General features: G+C 49.9%; 2 protein-coding genes across 2 annotated transcripts in view; one reads left to right on the top strand and one right to left on the bottom strand.

The window, feature by feature from the left end:
- RAB3GAP2 (RAB3 GTPase activating non-catalytic protein subunit 2) overlaps positions 1–1,305 on the top strand; it is a 55,574-nt gene extending 54,269 nt beyond the window's left edge. The window contains exon 35 of the mRNA XM_044273958.1: positions 727–1,305. Coding sequence (XP_044129893.1) covers positions 727–876 — 150 coding nt within the window. The 3' untranslated portion in view covers positions 877–1,305. The remainder of the gene's footprint in view (positions 1–726) is intronic.
- Positions 1,306–7,906: 6,601 nt separating this feature from the next.
- Positions 7,907–12,170, bottom strand: part of LOC122923211 (isoleucine--tRNA ligase, mitochondrial-like) — a 76,059-nt gene continuing 71,795 nt past the window's right edge. Inside the window, exons 21-23 of the mRNA XM_044273959.1 lie at positions 11,054–11,244; positions 10,148–10,292; positions 7,907–10,065 (exon numbers count right to left, since the gene is read on the bottom strand). Of these exons, the coding sequence (XP_044129894.1) occupies positions 9,914–10,065; positions 10,148–10,292; positions 11,054–11,244 (488 nt within the window). The 3' untranslated portion in view covers positions 7,907–9,913. The remainder of the gene's footprint in view (positions 10,066–10,147; positions 10,293–11,053; positions 11,245–12,170) is intronic.

Genomic DNA, 12,170 nt, shown 5'->3' with positions numbered 1-12,170 from the left:
CCCTGAAAAACCTGCCTCAGCGGGCGAATGCACCCCCCCACAGAGGTGCCGACTTGCCGTAAGAGTGTGTGGGAGGGTTAATACTTGCCCTATGTGCCTACTCACCTCACCTTCTTCCTCTTCTCTTCACCCTCCGGTGGTGGACCAGCAGGGGCACCTTCTCAGCAGCTGGCACATCAGTGGCAGGCGCTGGAATGGTGGAGGGTTACCTGATCTGGGTGACCCTTTGCTGGTGGGAAGCAGAGGAGTGATGCTGCCCTGGTCCTCTTTTCTTCTTGGGGGAGGTTGGACGGTGAGAAAAACCCGACACTGGACTCGCTCCCTGGGTAGACAGAGTAGCCAGGCTACTCTGTTTCCCATACCTAAAAAAGGAGAAGAAATAATAATAAAGCATGATGCCCTGCAAAGCAGGGAGGTCTGCCTCCTGCGACACTAAGCTAAAAACGGAGTTGCTCTCTCCAGGCTGGAGGGGGTATAGCCTGCAGGGGAGGAGCTAACACTTTTTTCAGCCTAGGGTTGCCTCCTAGTGGCAGCAGCAGCTGCTATGCCCACGGTCCTGTGTCCCCCAATGAACAAGCGAGAAATTTATTTTACCATTTAAATCCATGTCAGCCAGTCTCTGTGCTAAAAGCTGCCGAGACCAGACCAATGAGTAGATTGTATGCCAGTTGCCATGATGCTGTTATGATCACCAACCTAAATCCATTGTAATCTTATCTCTTCCAGGATCCCCAGGATCTCCAGAACACAGACGTGCCCATCCCGACCACAGCAAAACTGGTAGACAAAGTGGTGGAACTGATGCCAGAAAATCACGGGCAGTACAGCCTAGCCTTGAACCTCATAGAAGCGGTGGATGCCATGTCTGCCTTGTAACTTCCCCCTTGCAGGAGGGTGACGCCATTCAGGGCTTTTGTACAGTATCTAGGTCTATGCCAGCCACTATGTCAATGTGTAATTAATGAAATCTGTTAATATTCTGCCCCACCTGATCACATGCAAATATGTGTGACCTAAAAGCTGAACTGTTACACCCCCCCCCCCCCCCCCCCGATTATTTATACAGCAGGAAGGAAGCCGGATGCCAGCAGATACTGAAGACATTATCCAGCCGTGCTACCCACAATCAAAGTGCTCTTAATAGCAGCCATAGACATTGTAGAGAGCTGCGGGGCCCCCTTCTGTAGTGCAGCTTCTGATTAGGGCTTCCAGGATTGCTTGAATGGAAACACTAGTCTTTTAAAACATCAATTTGCTTTGCTCACGATAAAAAGTAGTAAATAAACAGACGCTATTTTAACGGGACACAAGGTTTTGTTGTGATGGCTGCGAACACTCTTTACTAGTCTGTGTATGAGCTGTAAAAAGGAGATTTTAGTATAACTTACCAGTAGAATCTTCCTCGCTCTTCATTGGGGGGGACACAGGAACCGTGGGTATAGCTATGTCCTCTAGGAGGCGACACTAGATAAAGCTGTTAGCTTCTCCCCCCCCCGGCAGCTATACCCCCTCCAGCCTGGAGAGAAAGCTTCAGTTTGTGCACAAGCAGAAGGAGAAGCAAGCCAACCAAAGAAAAACCATGCCAAAAGACCCAATGGGGTTCAAACCAGCAACTGCCACAACTGTGGTTGAACAACAATTCCATAGAAGCGCAAGGAGCGGTGAACAGACATGCGCCCTACTGCTGTATTCAGAGTAGATGGTATTTGGAGGCCCTACATTCTTAGGGTTCCACTGGTTATTCCAAGGCCTCCATGATCTTTCCCCACAGGAAACATACGGTAATACCTCGATTTTATGGGAACTCTTGGGTGACCACATATCACTGTGGAGCCCAATCCTTATACTTTGTATTAACCATTAGGGTCCATTCACACGTCCGTATGTGTTTTTGCGGATCTGCAAAAAGGAGATTTTTGTGAAACCTGTAAAATCTTTTTCTCGACTTTTCCATTGGGGGACACAGACCATGGGTATAGCTTAGAGGTATTAGTAGGAGGGACACTATGCAAATACAAAAGAGCTCCTCCTCCTCGGGCTATACCCCGACTCCACCAGGAGAAGCTCAGGCGTTGCAAAGCAGTAGGAGAAGGAGACAAGAAAAAATAACGGAAGCCATCGGATCAAGCCTAAAAGGCCCAACCACAAATAAACTGAAAAACCCCTCCTGCAACAGGCAGAATGGGTGGGAGCTGTGTCCCCCAATGGAAAAGACGAGAAAAAGATTTTACAGGTGAGTTTCACAAAAATCTCCTTTTCTCGTACTTTTTTCCATTGGGGGACACAGACCATGGGACGTCCTAAAGCAGTCCATGGGGTGGGAAAAACATCAGCACCGCCAGGAGGAACGTCCAGCGGTCAAACAGGAACCACAGCCTGTAAAACCCTACGGCAAAAGACAGCATCAGCCGAAGCCAGGGATGCAGCTGATAAAACTTCGTAAAGGACGACCAGGTGGCCGCCTTACGCAGCTGACTCGCAGAGGCACGATTGCGCCTTGCCCAGGAAGCCTCCACCACCCTAGTGGCGTGAGCGGCAATTCAAGCCGGGGAACCCTACCACGAGCGCGATAACAGCCGAGCGGATCCATCGTGCCACAGTGACCTTGGAGGCCGCCAGACCCCTACGAGGTCCCTCGGGAACCACAAGGAGGAATCAGAACTGCGAACGTAAGCGGTAGCCGTTAGATACACTTCCAAGGCCCGGACGTCAGCCAGGGAGTGTAGAGCGCGTTCCTTTGAGTTTGCCAGAGAAGGGTAAAAGGAGGGCAGGACAAGATCCTTGCTAAAAGGTGGAAGAAGAGACCACCTTGGGCAAAAAGGAGGGAACCGGACGGAACACAACCGTATCCTGGAGGAAAACCAGAAAGGGGCCCCTGGCAGGAAAGAGCGGCGAGCTCCGACACCCGTCTGATGGGAGATGTGGCCATGGAAAACCACTCTCCAGGTGAGAAAGGTCAGGGAGACCTCTCCCAGAGGTTCGAAGGGGGCTGTCTGCAGAGCGCGCAGGACCAAGTTGAGATCTCAAGGAGGCAAAAGGGGAACATACGGGAACCAAATGTGCCACCCTCTGAAGAAAAACCTTCACAGGACCCATAAGAGCAAGGGACCCTTGAAAAAGGAAGGCAGTGCCGAAACCTGACCATTCAGGGAACTCATCTCAAGTCCAGACTGCAGAAAAGACAGCACCATCGGGATGGAAAAGTGAAGGGGAGGGAACCCCGAGTTCTCACAAAAAGTCATGAAGGCCTACTAGGTACGATAGTAATCTGTGAGGAAGCCGGCTTCCCCTGATCATGATTCTAACCACCGAATCCGAGAATCCCCTCATCTTCAGGATAACGGTTTCAACAGCCACGCCGTTAAACGAAGAAACCGTAGATTCCGGAGGAAGAGAGGACCCCGAGACAGTAGAACCTCCCTGTCGGGACGAAGCCATGGAGACACCAGCGCGTCCACCCCATATGCCTTCGGACCTCAGGCGCGAGCCGGAGACCTGGGAGCTTGTTGTTGAACCTATGATGACATCAGATCCACATTGTTTCGACTTAGAAAGTCCGCAGCCCAGATGCCTATTCCCGGAAGGAATACCGCTGACCACACTGGAACGTGTGACTCCGCCCGCAGCAGAATAATAATTATATATATATATATATATATATATATATATATATATATATATATATATATATATATATATATATATATATATATACACACACACACACACACACATTTATTTAATTTTTTTTACTTCCCGCATCACTGTCCGGCTGCGGTCCCACCTTGATGGCTGAAGTAAGTCACTCTCAGCTCAAGGATGTTGATAGGGAAATGATTCTGTTGCCGACCAAACCCCCAGGATCGAGTGGGATCGGAGAACGCCGCCCCAGCCAGAGGCAGGCATCAGTGTTCCAGGAAAAGAACGGGAGTAACGATCTTCCCGCCGTCAGGTTCATAGGGAGCCCACACCACAAAAAAAAGCTTCCTGAACCTGTAGAAAATATAAAACAGAACGCGTCACCTGCAGATGTAAGCGTACAGACCACGAGAGGTCTCGTCCCAGAGGGAAAGATCTCCTTTCGCAGCGACAGAGTGTGAGAAAAAACTGGGCATATGGTACGGCCTCGGAAGAGGCCACCACAAAACCCAGGACCCGCAGGTACTCCTGAAAGGAGAGACACAGGGTGCGCAGAAGGTGCGACACCGCCATTTGGATCCAGAAGACCTAGTAGTCTGAAAGAAAAAAATCTCTCGGTCAAGGCATCCAAAAACATCTCCAGAAGGAGAGCTTCAGGGACGGGAGGAGAAGGATCGTGGAAGTCGATCAACCATCCGAGCTGTTTCATTTGAACAGTGATCCGGACGCTGTTCCAGGTAAGGCCGCCAAGAAATGTCCTTGGTGCGAAGAAGAACCATAAAAGGCGCTAGGATCATGGTAAAGACCCTAGGGGCAGACGCTAACCGGAAAGGGAGAGCGACAAAAACACAGAGTCGGTCACCCATAGCAAGCGCAGGAATCGTTGTGAGATTCTGCGATCGGTGCATGCGGACAGGCGTCCCGGAAGTCTACGGACGCGAGGAATTACCCTGGAGAAGAGAAACAATAACAGAGCGGAGGGATACCAATCTAAACCTCCTTATTCGGAGGATTAAAATTTGAGCAGCTCCGGATCCAGGGTCGGACGCACCGACTCCTCCTTCCTTGGAACGATTAACAGGTCTGAAAAGAAACCCGTGCCCTGTTCCTCTGGAGAAACCGGGGTAATAACCCCCCCTGGTCCAGAAGGGAAGAAACTGCCATCCAGAGATCCGAGGCACGGAACGGATCCCCCGGAACGCTGGATGTAAACTCTACCTTGTAACCCGACGTTACAATTCTTAGAGCCCAGGCGTCCTGAACATGAGCCCTCCAAACCTGTGGAAGTAGCAGGGAGGCCGACTGCGCCCTTGGACACCATAACGGCTGGGGCTTGAAAGGGGGGGGGGGTCCTGCGGGAGTCCTGAAGCCCCCCCAGCGACGGGGCAGCGAAAGGACTGGTACTGGAACCGGAGGACCCGTTTCGAAAGGGATGTTCGGACGTAGGTGTGGAATGTTAGAGTTCTTGCCCCCCAGATAGCGGTAGAGAAAAACTCGTCCAGCTGAGCCCTAAAAAACCTGGAACCCTCAAAGGGGAGGCTAGTAAGGGGACACTTTGAGAAGCGTCAGCGTCCCACACTATCAACCCGACCTCTCTGTGCAGAATGACGAGAGGGCTACAATGCGGGTAACGAGGGAATCAATGTCCATGGAAGCCTCGCAAAGGAATTTGGAAGACAGACACCTGGAGAACCAAATCTGGTGTGTCAGTAGACGCATCATGTTCCGCCAGGTTCAGGTGGTGGCGCTGCAACCACACCTGGGGAGAACACTGGCCTAACGTGCCGCCAGAGATGAATGGCTCTTGAGAGAGAATCTAGGCGCCCGTTCAGAACGTCCTGCAGAGAGGAGCCGGTAAGGATAGGGAAGGCAGTGATCCTGGACACTGGGGGATCCACCCTAGGGGAGAAGACCAGCCCTCCCCACTGCTCAGTCGTAAAAGGGATGATCCTGTCCCAGGTTCTGGGTATGACCGCGGAAATCCCTCATGGATAGGAAAAAACGCGGCAACCTATGGCTTCTTGGACGGAAAACAAAAAAGGGGGGAACTCCCGCATAGAGGAGAATCCCCTTGGAAATTACAGGTGTCACGGACAGCCGCTACTAAGTCCGCCAAACATGGGGAGCTTAGGCGGAGGGACCCGCTCCATGACCTCGTCCGAGCCGGACAATCCCAGAGTCGTCTGAACACATCTCTAGACGAGGGGGGGAAACTGAGTCATCCAAGGATGGATGCTACCGCTCACGCTGCCTCTTATTAGTCAGGCGACCTCAGCGGGAACCACTGTGGGGAGACGGAGTGGTAGGGGCCACTGGATTGGCAACTGCCATACGGTCCAAAAAGGACATTGCTGCCTTGGCGACTCAGGACAAATCAGCGGCCGCGCAGGACCTGGCAGATGCCCAAGCGTGTACCGCCGGGACAGAAATAAACATTTTTTCCCCCTTTTTTTTTTTTTAAAAGGCTTAAAGTGGTTTGAACTCAGAAAGTCTGGACTGGGGCAACAGCCTTATCACTGAGCTACCAGCTTGCCTTAGGAGCTGGGTTGGGCAGGAAGGAGATCCTGTCCAGGGCCAGGGCAGGAGGCACAAAAAACAGTGGTCTAACAGGACCCATTGGAGCCTGAGAAGGTGCTAGGCTTAGGCATGATAACAACTATGGAAGAAATCTACAGTTGTAGTTAGAGAAAAGAAACCTTAAGGCTACATTCACACGTCAGTATTTTTCTATAATCCGAATTTCGGTCCGTTTTTTGCGGATCCGTTGTTCCTGAAAATGTTTCCGTATGTCATCCGTTTTTTGCGGATCCGCAAAAAACGGAAACATGTATACATTTCAATAATCAAATAAAGTCAGGCTCCGCCCCCGTTCGATAGAAGCGCGGGAAAAAAATTGCGCGCTCCACTCCTTGTGCTTCCTGAAAACATGTCCCCCAGTGCCGAACACAGCGAAGCGGGGGTTAACAAGGCACCACGCACGCCTGCAGTTGCAGCCCAATCCTCGTTCTGTCCGAGGTCTCTGACGGGGCGAGTGGTTGGTGGGTGCTGCTGCAAGTTATAGAAGCAGCGCCAGCAGGAAAAAGTCATGCCTCATAAATAAAAAACTCAGAGAGAGCCGAAAGTCCCAGCAGGGAGATTAGCCAGAATAGTGCCTCCATGCCCTAGAACCCCCGGACAGAGATAACCCCCTCAGTTCACCCAGGCGGCCCATAGACATAAGACAGGGAGGGGGGGGGAAGCAGAGAGCGATTGCAGTATACTTATCTGCTCCTGCAGTCTTCTCCCTCTGTTCAGGACCAGCAGGGTTCACCTCTTCAGACGTCTGACTCCAGGAGTGCAGTGCTCTGGATGGAGGGCAGCAGCAGGTGACCCAGGAGCTGGTGGGATGCCGGAGCTAACAGGTCGAGCCCGGAACCACTTATCTTCTTGGGGGGAAATGGAGGCAGCCAGGCAACGTCCTAAAGACGGCGGCGGGCACTCCACGTGGGACCAGGAAGGCGCCATGCCGACCTGAGTCCCCATCTAGAATAAAAATAACAAAAAGGAGTAGAATCAGAGTGTCAACCTCCTTCACCAGACACTAAGCAAAGACTGAGCTTCTCCTGGTGGAGTCAGGGGGTATAGCCCGAGGAGGAGGAGCTCTTTTGTATTTGCATAGTGTCCCTCCTACTAATACCTCTAAGCTATACCCATGGTCTGTGTCCCCCAATGGAAAAAAGTACGAGAAACACAGACACCAGCAATGTGCGTTCCACGTTTTGCGGACCGCACATTGCCGGCACTCTCATAGAAAATGCCTTTTCTTGTCCGCAATTAACATTGCATCCGTTTTTCATGCAAACGCCATTCACTTCTATGGACCCAAAACTGCATAAAAAACACTGAATATAGAGCATGCAGCGATTTTTCCTAAACGCAGAAATAATGCGTGGATTCAGTCCGGATGCTGTGTGTTTGCTTCACGCATCGCACTCGGATCGAAAACTCACCCGTGTGAAAGAGGCATCAGGCCTGGGCTACACTGCGACTTTTTGTAACGCGACTAATTGATTTTAATTGTTTCTACAGCTGTAGTCCACAAGATTGCTTTAATTTGGACTGCACCTGTAGTTTAATAGTTAAAATAAATCAGCCGCGCTACAAAAAGTCACAGTGTAGCCTCACCCTACAGACACAATCATCTCCGTTCACACCTTCCCGCCTGGAGAAGTTTCCTTTAGGTAACTGCACCAAAACAAATAAAAAATAAAAATCACACTATTCTTAATTAAAAAAAAAAAAATACAAGAAAATTTATTTCACTTCTGCGCTGCGCACATTCTCTGTCCTTCACAATATATATAATGTGCCAGAGCTGGAAGTGCTTTATTACCAACTGTACATTTACTGGAAGCTTCTGGATCTCCTGCGGGTTTGTGGTCAGATCTTGTCCTGATGGATTAAACGACTTCATAGGATGTTCCCATTACACTGCAGCTTCCCACATTCCACCAGTCAGTATGGGAGAGATCTACCACAGATGCATTGTGGGTACATACATGATTTAAAGAGAACCTGTCAGTGTAATCCCCTAATAGTGTCATATTGGGGCAGAGATGCCCAACCTGTGGCCCTCCAGCTGTTGCAAAACTACAACTCCCATTATGCCTGAACAGCCTACATCTATTAGGGCAGTGATGGCGAACCTATGGCACGAGTGCCAGAGGCGGCACTCAGAGTCCTCTCTGTGGGCACCCGCACACTGAAAAAAAATTGATGATGTACCGATATGCCTCAGACTTTTCCTGCCATTCATCAGCGCAGGGAGCACTATGAACTGCACAGACAGCGCATTGAATGTAGGCAGGCTATTATAGCTGAATAATAAAGTATATGGAAGATATTCCATATTGGACTGCAGTATTCAGGGTAAATTGCCGTGTTGGAACTTTGCGATAAATAAGTGGGTTTTGGGTTGCAGTTTGGGCACTCGGTCTCTAAAAGGTTCCCCATCACTGTATTAGGGCATGCTGGGAATTGTAGTTTTGCAACAGCTGGAGGGCGGCAGGTGAAGTATCCCTGTGTTAGTGTATCTGCATCCACTGAACAGCCCTGAAGTGAAAAATATGTGCAGAAAAGAAAGCATTTATTAGTTCTGTGGAGTCACATGGTGTATCACATGGTCCCTTTCACCCAGTCAGCAGAACTGGGAAGGATCATCTGGGTCTTTCTGTGGTCATGGAGTGTAGGGAGGGGGGGTTCACACCGATTCTCCCATTTACAGAGGTCAGTCACATCCATGAGTTGTATTAGGATTCTTGACATATAAAGATGGGTCAGATCATACTATAAGCTGTCGGAACACTAAATGAAGTGGGCTCAAAACTGCCCCCTGCTGGGGTACACACGATAATAGAGTCTTCACTAGGGGTGGATGCCCAGTGCCACCTAGGAAAGGAATCCTAAGGGCTGGGGCTCATTATGGAGATCAGTACACCGCATGAATATTCATTGGAGATACTTATGGAGTAATTTCGCCCGCATGATCATGGTACTTTAAAGGGGTTTCCCAGGCTTTTACTATCGATGACCTATCCTCAGGATAGGTAATCAATATCAGATAGGAGGGGGTGCGACCCCCCCCGGATCAGCGGTATGAGGAGACGGCTATTCCTGTTCACCGCTGCGGCCTGTGGCAAAGACTATAAACGGCAGCAGTGGACGGGAAGGGAGACTGCATGTGCCGTCTCCTCATACAGCTGACTGGCAGGGGTGCCGGGTGTCAGACCCCCGCTAATCTGATATTGATGACCTATCCTCAGGATAGGTCATCAATAGTAAAAGCCCGGAGAACCCCTTTGAAGTACCATGAACATACGGGCAAAATTAGTCCATAAGTATCTCCATCAACAGTAAAAGCCCGGACAGCCTCTTTAACCTATTAAGTACATGAATTATCCTCAGGTGGGGTCTGACTCCAGGCAATCAGCTATTGGAAAGGGCTGTGGCCCTCAAGTGAGGGCATGGTCTCTCTTGGCCTGTGATGTCACGTTCATCAGTCATATAGCCTTGTGACAGGTTGCTATGGAAATGTAAAATTTTCCCACTTAGCTATCACAATGCTGCAGAAAAAGTCTAATAATCCAGAATAGTGCAGACTATGAGAGCAGCTCTCCTGTAAATAATCAGCACATACTTAGTATATGCATCTACACCGGCCAGGCAGATGACGGCAACTGTCAGTTCCCAGCAGGTCGAGGAGACACAAGGCACCTGCAGCGTGGCAGCCACAAGGCTACTGGCCCCATTTTCCGGCAATAGCCTCCAGGCAGCGGGGGCAGGGGGTGAGGGCAGATTTGGTGGTATACTTTCTGCAGCGTGGGCAGCGTTCTTTGGTACTCGGCTGAATTATGACTTTATATGCCTCCTCCTCACGGATGTCACCGCCTGGAAAATGACAGGTTAAACTAATATAATCTGCATCAAAGTGATGAATGCACAGACATCTCTAAAGGTGGCGTGCTCCTACCTTCTAGGTTGATGAGGAAGGACCCTTTAAGGACTGTGGCATCTGCAGAAAGATCCACTGGGACCTCGGTCAGCAGACTGGTCTGAGATGCCATCAGCAACTCGTTCAGCTGAGATGTGCTCGATGTCTCCTCCACCTGCAGAGTCTGAGATACAGAAACTAGAGGTTCATGATGGCAGACTTCCATAAGGAACGGTTAGGGTACACAACGCAGCAGACTCCACCATAAACGTGTCGGGCTACTTTCACACTGGCGTTTTGGTTTCTGTTTGTGAGATCCGTTCAGGGCTCTCACAAGCGGTCCAAAACGGATCAGTTTTGCCCTAATGCATTCTGAATAGATAAGGATCCGCTCAGAATGCATCCGTTTGGCCTCCGTTCCGTTTTGGAGGCGGACACCAAAACGCTGCTTGCTGCGTTTTGGTGTCCGCCTGATGAAACTGAGCCAAACGGATCCGTCCTGACACACAATGTAAGTCAATGGGGATGGATCAGTTTTCACTGACACAATAGAAAACTGATCCGTCCCCCATTGACTTTCAATGGTGTTCAAGAAGGATCCGTTTTGGCTATGTTAAAGATAATACAAACGGATCAGTTCTGAACAGATGCGTTTGTGCAGATCCATGACGGATCCGCACCAAATGCGAGTGTGAAAGTAGCCTAAGTCCCATGTGATAGGTGGCCGTTAAAAACATCTAGCACCGCTTATCTTAAGAGAAGTAAAGGGATTAGACAGGTACAAGCACAATCAATCAGTCTCCCTGATGTCGGGATGGTCCACCAGGCACCATACACACTAGATAATCGCTACACCTCCCAGCACTCTGACAATATTACGATGGCAGTGCATGCTAGGTGTTGTAGTACCTACACGATGAAACGCTGATGCAGTTAGACTCTTACCTCCATTAGCTCAAACAGCAGGCCAGGCTCAATGACGACGCAGAGCTCGTGCTCCACTGTGTTCTTGCCGGGTATTGCTCCAAGAAAAAGATCCCTCATGGAACAAGCAGCCTCTACGGCTTCCACCAAGCCCGGCTTCTTCCACACAGTATTCGGCACATACCACCCGGTTCGAAAAACACTGTCACCATCTAAACAGACAAACAAAAATTTATGCAATTTCTATTGGTCTGAAATGTCTGAAAATAGGCCTAATGAATGTCCCTCTGATCACCATTTCAATCTAAACAGGTTGAAAACTCAGACTCTCTGTGCTGATTAGTTTCTTTAGGGCCCCTTGCAGACGAGCGCGAGCGGATTAGGTCCGGATGCGTTGCAAATGCATTCAGTGAAAAATGCACGATTTCACAAGCAAGGGCATTCAGTTTTGTACGTGATCACGTTCAGTTGTTCAGTTTTTATTGTGCGGGTGCAATCCGATTTAATGCGTTTTGCACGCGCGTGATAAAAAACTGAAGGTATACAAACATCTCTTAGCAACCATCCGCGGAAAACGCATCGCATCCGCACTTGCTTGCGATGCAATTTTCACATAGTCCCATTCACTTCTATGGGGCCAGCGTTGCGTGAAAACCAATGGTCATGTACACAGCCCTGTTGAAATGAATGGGTGAGGATTCCGTGCGGGCGCAATGAGTTCGCATCACGCATTGCACCCGCGTGGAATACTCGCTCGTGTGAAAGGGGCCTAATAATCTTTACCTCAGTTGTAGCTGTTTCTTTCTAATGCATAATAATCTGTCTGCCTGCACCCACCACTAGGGGGAGCTGAAGAACTTACTGCATACAGTTTATACGTGATAGCACAGTAGACAGTAAGCTCCCTCTAGTGGTGGCTGCAGGCAGACAGCATGGTATGTATTACCACTAGTATGCAGTAAGCTCCCTCTAGTGGTGGCTGCAGTCAGGCAGCATGTTATATGTTACCGCTTGTATGCAGTATGCTCCCTCTAGTGGTGGCTGCAGTCAGGCAGCATGTTATATGTTACTGCTTGTATGCAGTATGCTCCCTCTAGTGGTGGCTGCAGACAGACAGCATGGTATGCCTTACCGCTTG

This window comes from Bufo gargarizans, unplaced genomic scaffold (genome assembly GCF_014858855.1).
Source record: "Bufo gargarizans isolate SCDJY-AF-19 unplaced genomic scaffold, ASM1485885v1 original_scaffold_1365_pilon, whole genome shotgun sequence".
Taxonomy (NCBI): Eukaryota; Metazoa; Chordata; class Amphibia; order Anura; family Bufonidae; genus Bufo; species Bufo gargarizans.
The sequence above is the reverse complement of the archived record's forward strand: the minus strand, read 5'-3'. Positions and strand labels throughout refer to the sequence as shown.